At 36.5% G+C, this 14,226-nt stretch overlaps 2 protein-coding genes across 3 annotated transcripts in view; both read right to left on the reverse strand.

Annotated features, from left to right (window-relative positions):
• Positions 1 to 7,607, reverse strand: part of LOC124630166 — a 108,334-nt gene extending 100,727 nt beyond the window's left edge. Inside the window, exon 1 of the mRNA XM_047163893.1 lies at positions 6,825 to 7,607. Coding sequence (XP_047019849.1) covers positions 6,825 to 7,202 — 378 coding nt within the window. The 5' untranslated portion in view covers positions 7,203 to 7,607. The remainder of the gene's footprint in view (positions 1 to 6,824) is intronic.
• A 1,235-nt stretch (positions 7,608 to 8,842) lies between these two features.
• The window catches only part of LOC124630285, a 115,175-nt gene continuing 109,791 nt past the window's right edge, over positions 8,843 to 14,226 (reverse strand). For both annotated transcript variants that reach the window (XM_047164104.1, XM_047164103.1), the window contains exons 11-14: positions 13,237 to 13,560; positions 12,420 to 12,623; positions 9,921 to 11,716; positions 8,843 to 9,712 (exon numbers count right to left, since the gene is read on the reverse strand). In XM_047164104.1, coding sequence (XP_047020060.1) covers positions 11,619 to 11,716; positions 12,420 to 12,623; positions 13,237 to 13,560 — 626 coding nt within the window. In that variant the 3' untranslated portion in view covers positions 8,843 to 9,712; positions 9,921 to 11,618. The remainder of the gene's footprint in view (positions 9,713 to 9,920; positions 11,717 to 12,419; positions 12,624 to 13,236; positions 13,561 to 14,226) is intronic.

Genomic DNA, 14,226 nt, shown 5'->3' on the forward strand with positions numbered 1-14,226 from the left:
TATTTCGAAAATTATGATAACCTGTTAACATGCTATTCGAGGATACGAAATAATTAGGAGCTGTCAGCTGCGAAGATAAAGATAATGGGATTAAGATATTGGTTTCAGATCTTATCTTGTGTGTAGGTGTTAAGAATCGAAGTTCGTGAGGCTTTAGTAAAAATATCGAGCTTACTGGAATTTGGAAAGAAAAAGGTGTTCGAAAAGAAATAGAACTTGAGCATCGAGATTACCTGATATGATTTGTTTATAGATAGCTTAAACATCTAAGTATTTATTTTTCTTCAAATCCCTACAAGGGTGAACATAAAAAGGGCTGAGTGTAATAAACACATGTTTTAAGTATCATAAGAGATGTCATTGCAATTAGTAACGTCCTCATAACACTTATGATTGCCTGCATTTAGAACCTGTTCCGTTGGTTTCTTGAAGGTGATACCCTAGACGGAATTTCATTTATAATCCTACCTTGACTGAGGACGAGAACTAAAGTAAGTATGTATGTAAGTATTAAGTTCTTATTAGGAATAAAGGTTATTAGATGAAAATGATATTATGTCGCTAGATGATAATCTAAAAGATTCAAAAATAAAATTCCCTTCAAAGATCTGAGAGAACATTTTGAAACGTTTGCATATTTCTCTGTTAAAAATTCACAGTATCAAACGTTTGCCGACTCTCAAAACTGCTACCTACATCAAAAGATTTGGAGCCATTTATAACAAGCTTATTAGGGACACTCAAAGATTACGTGAGAAGGGAGACGTCGTGGATATTAGGCTGAATTCACTTCGAATTTCATGTGCCTTGCACAAATGTGTTGTAAAAAAGCTATTGAATGAGGACAGGAACAAAATACCGTGTCAAAAGCACGTAACTTGACATAAAAAAAATCTTAGGTTCAATACCCGTCTAGTTAAAGTTACCTACTCGTTCCTCACTACTTACAACACGATAAATGATATTACAAACAAAATTACAGATTCGCGTGCATCTCCTAACTAAAAATATTGGTTTCCTCAAATTAGCAAACACATTGTGTGAATGTTACTACCAAAACACAAGTACGTAAGCAATTATGTAGTTCACGTTACATAATATAACGCACGTAGTGTGCGGTCACTTTCTTGAATTCGTATTGAGTAAACAGCTTAAAAGAACAATTATTTAAATAAACTGATGTTTACTATGCGGATCTTAGGACCAATTTATTTGGAGATTAGTGAAGTTCTTGAGTTTTCATTAAAATTCAAACCCATTGCTTTGTTGTTGGCTCCGGACTATCTGTTTTGTCATTAAATTAACTGTAATTAGAAAGGATTCTCTTTTGGGGCTTTTATTGGTATTAAATATTGTTCTTACGATTTGAGTACCGCTGAATTTGGAAACAAATTATGGATACTGATTTTCGGAACATAACTGGTTTATACACCATCAAATTTTGACCTAATTATAGTTCGGCCATTCAGAGAATGCGTTCCTGACACGTCGCGATTGAACTGACGACGTAATAACATTCATTGATTATTGATATAATAATGTTGTTTTAATGCTCCTCAATTGTTAAAACGGTAAACAACCAGCAAAAATATTTTTATCGTAACTGCAACGCCATTGCAAAGTTACGTCGTCAGTTCAATCGCGACGTGTCAGGAACGCATTCTCTGAATGGCCGAACTATAAGTACTTGAAGAATTGATCATAGATTTAAAAATAAATTAGCGTACCCTATTCCCAGATAGAAAACCACACGTGGTGATCTATAATTAAGTGTTTTATAAACCGCATGAGTCGTGAACCTTGCGTTTTGCACAAGATTATATCCTGACTTTGAATGAATCATTGCTTCCTCGCTGACGAGAGGGCACGGCTACTTATTGTTGTAAATAGACGGTCATTACATTAAAATTATATGTTTTCAACACTATTATATGGCAAACAATTGTTGGAGATTAAAGATTGTCTCTCTTAGGGATCGCGTTATTTACTTTGGCATAATGTTTTCGTCTTTCCAAAGGGCATTCGGACAACGCAAACGTTAACCCTAAGTTACCCAAGTAATGGACAATACCGTCGTTACGGTGTTTTTAATATTAAATTTAATTATTTTTGCCAACTGTTTCAGTTAATGAACATAATCGTAAAATCTGATGACTAAGTATTTTACAGAGATTATTTTGTTTCTAGAGGTGATATTATTTTCAGTCTATACGCTATTAAAAAATAATGTTTTTGATTAAAAGCTTAATTCTGAGGAAAACTGGTCCACTTTAGCAAGTTTCTAGTAAATGCTCTGAAAACAGGTCGTATTAAATTTTAATAATGCGAGTGTCCTTGCTCTTTTTAATGCAAAACTAAGAATTTGGACGTGTTAATCAATAAATTAAATAACAAAATGTCAAGCATAATGAAAGATCAATAGTTTTAATAAGCTGTTGAAGATCAAAATAAATTATGCATCAAATGCAGTTTTAAATATCAATCCAATGCAAGAGGCAACAGCATTAACTTTATGATTAGTGCTTAAATTATCCATAGCTATGTTAATGGAGAAATCGAAAGAGCACTTCAGTAAACGATTTATTTCCGCGCACTAACTACACAGCGATTGAAGTCAAGTATAGTTTTAATATGTTATTCTGTGTTAGTAAGTCTAGTGCTAGAATCTTTGAACTAATTCCTCTTCCCCACTTACAGGTGGCAACGAAACCGATTAGCACGCCACTTTAACTGTAATCAAATAAACTCAGTTTCTGCCATCAATCGGCACGGTTTATTCGACCGTTCCGATTGAAATGTTCTCGATAAACGAATCCCCGTTAAAGAACTAAGTACGTCTTTGCAAAAATTGCGTGTCAAAACCACATACATTTTATTCCGCCGACGGCTTACTTGTCAACAATTTAGGACAAACAATTTATTACAGCAAAAAGGAATTTCATTTTATATCCATGTAGAAATGTTTAGAGGCAATCAATACTTGGCACATTGAGCGTGGTAAATCCCAAACATATAAGCAAGTATTGCTATCAAAACGCAATAAAATTCCACAAAGTAGACACCGAAAACAATTTTGATGCGAGTCCGAAAGTCGTTAACTTTTTACACGAAAAATTTCTTAATAAACAAAAACTAAGTTCGGTCCTTGATTACGCAAACGGCGCGTTTTTATGATTGATGACCTCAAGTTCGATGTACTGGAAAATTCTCGTGTAATACACGTAATACACGTAGTACTCGTGCAATACACGTAGATATGTATCATATCTAAAGCTACAACACACTAACGTTAATATGAAAACCACATTAACCAGCCTAAAATTAAAAACTGCTCAAAGTATTCCGAACTTGGCCCTTTTTTCACACAGTAATTTTCGTCACTATTATCACGTGCTCCTATATTTTTGTCATTTAAGGCTATTTTCATACAAAAAGTTGTGGACAAACATGCGTATAATATAATGTAGTAAATAGTGAACACGCAATTCATCATCAAAACAGTCCAGCGTCAACCTTCAAGGTACAATAGGCCTTAAGAGTAGATACTCTATTTCCTGACGACATTTCCTTTTCCGCACGATTCTAGATTCGTCGTAGTTAAACGCAGGAAATATAAACTTACGATTACTATTACTCACGTGTCATAAAAACTATGAAGGTATTAAATATGACTTTTATATGGGCATGATTAAATTCCAACGCCGATTACTAGTTCTGTAGTAATAGTAAATTGATGGATATCAATCAAGGTAAAAATTGTTAGACAGAGTGTATCAATTTAAAATAGTTTATTTTTATTATTTATTAATGCGATTTGAATGGTAGCTTTTGCAACTGAAAGACAGGTTCTCCATCTAAATTGTTTTTACTAGGAACATAGTATTTGAATAATCATTCCTCTCTATGAATAAAAAAATCCAGACTATCTCAAATACGTGCTTTTAACCGAAATCGTAAAAGTAATATAGGGCGCTGTGCCGTCAAGACACTAGAGTAGGGTTAGATAAACGTTTCAATTAAGCAATTAGGTTTGTTTTCAATTGCCTATTAAAAAGTGTCCTAATAATATTTCACACCTTCTCATGGAATTAATTATTTGATAAGGGCATTCGAACTTGGCTTACTCTACATTTCCAAATGCAACATGACGAAATAACGTGTGATTAGGACACCTACGCTATTGTCACGTTTTTCAATATTTACCATTCTTATTAGCTGTAAAAGTTAGCTCTTGTTATCAAGTTTAGGATGTCGAATTTGGTACCAGACGAAATTCGGTCTAACTGTGCTAATTGAGAGAAGATTTTGTGCCTGGTCATTTTAAAACATCACAACTAAAAATATACTTAGGTATCTAAGTATTTGTAATAATAAATAAGTCCATTGACACATTACAGATAGCAAAAAAAAAACAAGCGTAAATAATTACAGAATGTTTTAAACAAACATTAGTCATCAAATGTTTTTACCATAAGTACTTAACTAGCAAAGAATATGATAATTCCTTTTACAGTCTCATGAAATTCCACACATCGGACAATTTAATAATTAACAAATGATGTCAGTGTCAGAAATATGTACTCACTTCACTTAAGGGTGCCAGTTGTGTAAATACATTGAGCAGAGTGTGACGAGACTGGTATGAAAAATTACAAGTTTCATATGAAACAAAGACTTTTTTGAATTTCATACAGTATGCAAAATCAATTTAGAATCCACTGTGAATTGGAAAAACCAAGGAAAACAGAGGCTTAATTGTTGGTCATATATTTTATTCATACCCTGAAAAGGACTTCATTTACTTAAAGAACAATTAGTATGACTCATGTTAAACCAGAGGAAGTTTTTAAGTAAAACTCAACAAATTCATTCAATAATTACGTAAAAGGATAATTTACCATAGAATGACATTTTAGGTTATCAGTTTGATGGCACAAATTGTTTTTAAGGTCACGTCCAAGGCCGTAGCCTTGAATTCCCCTAATACAAACAGCATAAACATATTACAATTTGCTAAATAGATATTCATGTCACAGCTTTAATCACTTATTGAATAACAATGAGGTCACTTGTGTAGATTTGATAGGACCAATCATATTTGTGAATGGCTGTGAACTTTTAAATGACTGTTTAACAGTGATTTAAATTCCGCACACTTTGTATGACATTTTATTTATGATGCAAGGCACCTTTTAAACATTTGAGCTGGGAGGATATTTGAATTATATTTATCAGTCAAGATTGATATTCAATTTGTGAACGCTAAGGAAAAATGTATTGTAGATTAGGATAAATATTGAAAGATAGAATGCATTCAAATTCTGACTGATAAGATGTTGAGAAACAAAGGACAATGGGCGATTCCGGTCCAAATGTCCACCACGAACGAGACCTATATGGCTAGATAGCCCGTTAAATATAGATCATTTTTTGTTATGAAAGTAAAAAAAAATATAATGCCAGAAAAAAGTTATAGCAAAATCAAATAATACATTTTATAGATTTTTTCAATTTCTTGATGTTGAAGACTTTTCGTGATGTTCGATTTTCGTACTTTCTGTAACTTCTGACAAAATAGAATTGTTCATTATTAGAGAGAAGACACCAACAGTTACATCGAACTTTCTTAGATCCAGGCACCGCTGAGTATATTCAAGTACTTCTGGCGCCTCAATTGGTTAGTGATTCGTACATCCATAGGGCAAAAAAATATGGGCTGTTTATGTGCAAATGTGTCTTACTCATCTTAGTTTTAGATAAAGTGCGGAAAGGGAAGTGGAATAAAATAAAAAATAATTATGATAACATACAAAAACTACCGAAAATTAAGAATACATTTTTGGCTATAACTTTTTTTTGGCATTGTTTTTATTTTACTTTCTTAGTAAAAGTTACTCTAAATTAAGTGGACTATTTAATTATATAGGTCTCGTTCGTGGTGGACATTTGGACCAAACTTCATACATTCTTGCCCAATCTCCTTTCAATAATTAATTAAAATCAATAATAATCTTAGCGTCTAAATATTTTGTAATAATATCTAAATTACAAAATAAGAAAGTCGTTCTCCTGTCCAAATAAAACATTATTCTAAGACAGAATTAATGTATCAACGTGACAGAAATATTACAGCTATGCGGTATCATAACACTGCTGAGACTACCCACAACGGGTAGATATTTAGAAGGCCAATAAATTACTATAAAGGGCCATTAGAATGATGGCACCATGCCAGGGTTTGCAGTGAAACATTAAGGTAACAAAAGGTGCCAAATGGAATTAATTGAAGATATTTGGGGCGTAATTCAGGATGTACCGTGTATCCTGTTTTAGAAATAAGTTCTAAGAAGTCTTAGGAGAATACTATGGTAACTTGACTTAATGTCTGCAGACTAAATTATAATATTATTTTATCATACATAATATTTCTAAAGAGATTGTTGAAAGTGTAAAGTCTTCTAATTTATTCATAGCTACATCTGGTTGAGTTTGAGTAATTTTTTTGTGTAATATTTATTAATGAGACCTGTTTTCTTGCATATTTATATTTGATGCATACTAATGTAATTTTGTTTTGCAGATTATAACATCAGGTCATCAACTCATGCTAAGATGCTAGAAAAGTAGTGTTTGTAATTTTTTAAATATTATCAAAGATTATAGAGAAAGAATTTGACTATTGCAATGATGAATATCAAAAGATAAAAATGTCAAAGTTTGCATCTACAAACAATAACATTGATACACTACCTCTAAACAATATGAAAACAGTAACAATGAACAATGCTGAATGAAATAGCTAAGGCTTAGGGATTCTTACTTACTTTGAACACTTCGGAGAAGAACCCGGAGCCTATCTTCTCGAGGGTGAAGTCGTCGAAGGGATAGAGTGCTGCCACAGCAGTCCTGAGGGCCGTGCATGACGAGCCCGTCACCCTGCGGTCACCGAGTCTCTCACAATCCTCACTAACACCTGACTCCTTATCACAATCATCATCACAACACACCGCACGCTTAGTCCGGCTCCCGTTCTCGCCGTCCCGATACCTGCGGCCCGCCTTGTAGTGCGGGCCCCGCACGTAGCGGCCCGACTTGGCCGTCTCATCCAAGTTCGTGAAGCTTTCGGCTATCTTGAGCACCTTGCTCGGCCTGCGCCGCTCGTACCTGCTCCTGCCGCCCTCCTGCGTACACTCGTGTTGCATTATAGCTGATCGTGCTATAGTCGAGTACGCTTATCCCGCTTCGAACATAGTGTTCCCGATCAAGTGTCCTCCACTACACAAGAACTATGCCTCACGCGCAACATCTTCTTTATTAACGCCGATACACTGACTGACGGTACTCGAAAATATGCGAAATAACATTATAATCACACAAAAACTATGTCGATTTTGCTACTGTCACTTTCACATATTTCCCAAATATCCTTCTGTTATTGGCACTGTACAGGGCTGGTTTCGGTTTATTATTAACAATCAAGTTTGTTGTTACGATTTGTGTGTTATGCGATAGATGTTTCTACACATAAACAGTCCATTTGACTGACGACGCGCGTACAAGCAAAGTAAAGAAAGCTGAAAGCAAGCAAGCCAAGCAACACCAACACATGACATGACTTATCAGAATGTTGACAGCTTGATTCGAGCGTTAGGTTTATACGGTTGGCAGCACTGCGTTTTGGTTGCGTTCATGTTAAAGAACGCAGTAACATGTTTAATAACGTTATTTTTAACAGTTATTAACCCGTGCAATCCGTTTCTTTTGTGAAATTAATTTAGCAACATTAGGTACATATTTAAATTAAACAAAAGATCAAATAACAGAAAGTGTTTATGTTTGTAAGTCTCTAGTATCGTTTATTAATTTCAATTGTATTAATTCATAATTAAAAAGAATTACTCTGCGTTCCTTTCAGAAATGTGTTCTTCTGTCGTTATTAAACAACGTTAAATTACTTTTGTAGCTATTTTGATGATAATACTTATTAAAATAAAACCGTTTAAAAAGAGATTGGCACGCTTAAAAACTATCAGTATCCTACTTTATGTCGCAAATAACATTAATATTTAAAGTTATCTTTGGTACAAGTAAAATGGAATTGCGCATTCGTTATTTGACATTGCCGAAATACTTTTTCTGACGCCATCTATTGGTGTGTGTCCAGTGCTAGGAAAGGTCCATTTGAAATAATTCAGGATCTACTCCTCCCTGCATAAAGTACTCAAATCATATCCGGGGTTTTTTTAGTAATATTGAATTCCACTTCGCCGAGACTGCCGCTAGATGGCATTGTATGGTGTGCATTTATTTTATTAGGTCAACATAAGATTGAGAAATAGGGAATAAGCGGGGGCCCGATTCACCTAAGTTAATAATGTTAAAATCGAATAAAAATCGAATCGCAATATGATCGCAATAGCCGGTTTAACCATATCAGGCATTCTGCTACTAATATAAGACCAATCGTATTCCAACGACATTCGATTGGTTTGCGATTGGTCTGCTATTTTAGTGATTTTGGTCTATACGGTAGTTTGCTGTACAATCATTTTGCAATCGTAAATCATTTGCAGACAAAATGATTCATTATTGAATGGCAGAAAAGGATAAAAACGTTTATTTCAAAGAAAAAATAGCGGAATGCCACATACGCTTCAATCGTAATCAAGTCGGGATTGGATCTCAGTCGAACCGAGTCGAACGTGAATCGTAAGTAAAATTAGGAGAATCGGGCCCCAGTTCTTAGGTATTTGTTAAATTGATTTTATTATTTCTTTTTATACTTCAATGGATGTTAAGTTAGCATTATTTCAAATAAAGAAGGAAAATAAAACAAAGCAAGATCAATTTCGCTGTTTATTTTAATCCATGCTGACGACTATATACTTAATTAATTTCAATGTACCTATATCACACAATGGAAACATAACGATGGTCACCTCTAAGGAAACCAGTGTAAAGGTTTTTTTTCTTTATTTAATTTAGTTTACACTGATTTCCCTTCGAGTTAGCTTCCACAAAGAAATAATCTCTCTGTCACATTATAAAACAACAACGCTAGCTCCATTATCCACAACTGTCTACTAACTATTAAAAATTTAACGCTCAATAGCTATAAATACAAATATATTATTGCTGTTGCGATTTTATTATCTAATAACTTAATTAAATTTTACATTGATCTCAAAATGAGTATTCGTTTTTTACTTACCTAAATTTAGTCTTATCTAATCTTACCTATAGTAGTATTGCTTGATTTGAGAAAACATTGCTTTCTCGTGAAAATGTTGTAACAAATACAATAGTACAAAGTTAGTGAAGCAACCATTATATGGTGCATTGTAACAATCATTTAGACCCCATCCATTTACAAAAGAATATTATGCTAGTCTATACTTTGAGCACTGATATTTGAAAAGTTTAACAACACTTCTGATTTGGTTAATAACAACCAGTAATTTATTTTTACGGTAGAGTAGAGAGTAGGTATCTGTATCTCAGATGTAAAATGGTAATATTAAGACACAATTTTACTAACTATATTTTGTAAACGCATTGTACGATAGCTTTAACGAGCAAAAAGTAATCAAGAAAGAGGAGCCAAATGGGACAATCAAGTATTTCACATCTATAATTGTAGGTATTTTCAGAAGTGTTGATGATGTGCAATACAACATCAAACTGGGATAATCAGTGGCCTGAACCATTTAGGCCTCGGCTTCGAATTTTGCGGGCAGCGGGGCGGCAGCGGCGGCGGCGCGGGAGCGGCAGGATCTTACGCGTATAATCAAATGGACCGGCCCTCAAATACAACGGCGCGGGAGCGGGCAACGAGCGGTGAGCTCCAGTCAAACGGTGACCGCCCGCGCCGCCGCCGCTGCCGCCCCGCTGCCCGCAAAATTCGAGGCAGAGGCCTTAGGTACATGTTCGTTCATGTCACTGAAACTTTAATCACAGTCGCTGTCCCAAACTGCTTTTGCAACATTGCGATAACTTTATTGTATGTTTATTTAAATATGATTTTCATAAGGTCACTAACTAAATGGGGCCTTTAGAAAAATTGTGCTTATTACATTATGTATCTAAGAAACTTATGATTACATTTTAATTCAAAATATACAAAATGTTAGGTAAGAAACGATCCGTTTAAATAAAAATAACGTAATAACTATCGTAAAATTATTCTAGCTACTAAGTAACATTTTACATTGATTTTGTACATAATTCGAAGCTTCATATTTGTAGGGAACGTACTAATTTGTATTTATGATTTTATTATGCGTGATAATAAGCCACCGGAACATTTTGTGTATAAAAATGCATTTCATTGTTTTTTTTTCTATTCCAACAGAAAGGTTTGCTGACTTTGCAAATCAATGATAGGTTGTAAACAGGTGAATTAAAAACTAATGTGCAGCCTCAAACTACATTTTAAATCTTTTTATAAATAAATAAATGCTAAATAAATGCGTCTTGAATTACAAGAAGGAGTACAAAAGCACATTTGGAGAAAGATTATAGAAAACAAGGAGGTTATTCTTTATGCAAACTAAAGTAGTTCAAAGCATAGTAGCTATTAAAAAATATAATGCGGAGGAGTTCATCATTTGTAAACTGTCGCAACAAGAAAATTTCACAACCATTCTCATCAAATCTATCAACCATTTGTCAACTAATATTTTGTTATCCTTGGGCCAATAGACTCCTACTTTAATCAAGAAAAAAATTCCCCTGATGAAAATACACTTATCAGAGAAAAACGAGAAATTAAAGTTAACAAGTCAAGGAAACGAGAATGTAGGTTTATTCACAGATATTGTTTATTGCAACTGGTCACTGAAAATTACTCGGCCTATTTGTCCAAGGATGACATTTCACTATATTATTCATAGATACTCTATATACAAGACACCCAAACAGATGTGCCTCCAAGTATGACAACACTAATCTAGCGTTCTATAAATTAAAAGAAATAACTACTATTTTCGGAAAGGGAAATTAGATTTATACCTTTATTAAAAAATAGTTCACTCAAGAAGATGCATAATTTAACATCTTATGAAAAATGTATCAATTAAAAAAAATTAACAAAACTATAAAACACATTTCTTACATAACGTTAAAGAAATAACGGTTACTTGTAACTACAATTGTTGGTTACTAAATTGTTGCATTTGACTAAGATAGTTTATTTATTAAAAAAAAAATCTTGGAGGCAACAATCATAAACTTAATTCGAAATAAGAAAATACGTGCATTTTGTGCAATCAAGACGACATCTATTATGTCAATTTATTATCTAAAATTGTACATTTAAATATAATGAAATAACAGTTAAAATAACGGCTAACGTTATTTTGCAATTTTAATATTATACGTGGCAATATTATGTTTTAGGCGATTGAGTCTATCTATGATATATGATTATCGATTTTAAACGATTTACAATAGTTTAATAACATAAATAACGGGAAAAATAGCATGATATACGTTTACAAGGTGTTTTAATAACTAAAAGTTCGTTTTCTATATAGTTTCTAAGCCTGTCTATGTGTCGTAGCTATAATTACACGGGTGAGGGGTCCGAAATGACTTAGGTAGTGTTAGTGCATTAGGAATCATCTCGGTATTATGTAATGTATGATTGGGAGACATAATACAAAGGTTAGGGATATTCTCAGCGCCGGCTGGTGACTCGTCTGATCTTGACATTCACCTGAAAAGAAAAAAAGGCATTAATTTCTACGTCATTGGTAATAGGGATGTGGAAAGAAAAAAATAATTATCGAGGGCAGCGCGGGAGTGTTACACGCATACACACACACTCACCAGTAGCGGTGGCGTCGAACACGAGGTCGGGCGTGAGGTCGTCGCGGTCGCAGTTGGTGGGGGAGCGCGCGAGGGCGAGGGCGGCGCGGGAGTGTTACACACATACACACACACTCACCAGTAGCGGTGGCGTCGAACACGAGGTCGGGCGTGAGGTCGTTGCGGTCGCAGTTGGTGGGGGAGCGCGCGAGGGCGAGGGCGGCGCGGGAGTGTTACACACATACACACACACTCACCAGTAGCGGTGGCGTCGAACACGAGGTCGGGCGTGAGGTCGTCACGGTCGCAGTTGGTGGGGGAGCGCGCGAGGGCAAGGGCGGCGCGGGAGTGTTACACACATACACACACACTCACCAGTAGCGGTGGCGTCGAACACGAGGTCGGGCGTGAGGTCGTCGCGGTCGCAGTTGGTGGGGGAGCGCGCGAGGGCGAGGGCGGCGCGGGAGTGTTACACACGTACACACACACTCACCAGTAGCGGTGGCGTCGAACACGAGGTCGGGCGTGAGGTCGTCGCGGTCGCAGTTGGTGGGGGAGCGCGCGAGGGCGAGGGCGGCGCGGGAGTGTTACACACGTACACACACACTCACCAGTAGCGGTGGCGTCGAACACGAGGTCGGGCGTGAGGTCGTCGCGGTCGCAGTTGGTGGGGGAGCGCGCGAGGGCGAGGGCGGCGCGGGAGTGGTCGCGCGACACGAAGCAGTAGCGACGCGCCGCCGTGCTGTCGCGCGTCACGGGCGTCGTCACCACGAACGACGCGCCATTCTCGTACCAGCCGCCGTGGCATGTGTACGCTGAAAACAGAAAAGACAATGTCAATGATTACTAGTGGTTTCGTCGTTCGTCGATTTTCTCAAAGAAGGCATAAAAAAGCAGATGAAACTGTGAGAATATGTCCATAATACATTAAGGCGAGGAATTGGTCAACAATAATTCCATAACCGGCACGCGCATCTAAGGCGCCAAAAGGGGTCGGAGCGTCTGAGCGGGGCGAGGATAACAATACGCGCGCTAGCTTATAACTAAAAGTCGTAAGCGACAAAATGGTTTTGTAATTTTATTATTTAGAAATGATAATTTGATAAAAATTCCTTCTACAATTTTAAAGAGTATGTATATACTCAACTACTAAAAAAGTTAAGAGGCTTAAATCGGTCCCGTTTGCCCATAATATGTGAATCTCTTTTTAAAAAGAGGTATGTTTGATATATTTTTCTCTGTTATAAAAGTTACCTAATCATGTTTTGACGTCTAACAAAATAAGGTTTATATCATGAACTTTCAGGTAACCAAGTTGTATTTTGATCCGTTTTGTATTTACTGAGAAAAATTGAGATCCTTGGCGCCAAAAATTCCAATTCGTCCTCTTAATATAAAATTGATAAATAAAGAAACAGCAGCACTTACCTGTCATAACCTCCCTATTCTCACACGTAGAATAGAACTCCATATTCTTGACGGAGTTGCAGCCGACCTCCAGCCTGTTGTAGCTATTGACCACACAGGACACTTCACTGTCCGACTCCCGTCTACTCCTCAACATAGGGGCACTAGACATGTTGCTTACGCTAAAATTGAACAACCTACTCCCATTAACCCTACGATTATGTTCCAACATTGCTTTCTCTCTCTTAACACTATGGTCTTCGCTAGATCTAACGTCTCTTCTGCGTCGGTTTTGGATTTCATATTTTCCGGAATAGGGACATTCTTTTGATTCGGGATTGCTTGCTGAAAAAGAAAAGGGTTTTGGTTAGATTCAATGAAAGCATTGAAGTAACTCGTGGTTAAGTAACAGCAGTACGGGTCAGTCAATGATAAGGTTAAGCAGGGTTTTGTTTGGTCAGTCCTTGGGCCATAAGGTCATGTAAGAAATTACATGACGGTTTCCCTGTATTTCAAAAAGTACTTTAAATTGGTGGCTTCCAGGTGTCATTTGAGCATCTTTGGCTTTCGTCGAGCAGTGAAAAGCCAGAAAGTCTAAAGCTAAAATGCTACTTAAGACCTATGTTGTGATAACTATCACAGTATGCTGTTGGTACCAAATTACAAAAGTATAGCGAACACGGCTCAATGGTCAAGCTACAAAATTAATCGTCAAAAGGTTGGACCTCATCTGGCAGCACGAAATCGCATTTGTTCCGCCTATGCTACCACGTGCTGCAGTATACTGACGCATATGAACGCGCGCTGCCGCAGTCCGCAGACAAAAAAGGCGGTCATCATCATCCAAGACAGCATGCGATAGCAAGTGATCGGCGCTGAAAGGATGCATTAGCATGCTATCGCACGCTTCAGCGTTCCGGAGTCCCTGCCGACCATAGAATTTTGTCCGTGATGCCGATCGCCTCGAGGATTCAGCCGCGTGCTATCGCTTTATGCTTTCTGTCTCTGTCT

This window comes from Helicoverpa zea, chromosome 5 (genome assembly GCF_022581195.2).
Source record: "Helicoverpa zea isolate HzStark_Cry1AcR chromosome 5, ilHelZeax1.1, whole genome shotgun sequence".
Lineage (NCBI taxonomy): Eukaryota > Metazoa > Arthropoda > Insecta > Lepidoptera > Noctuidae > Helicoverpa > Helicoverpa zea.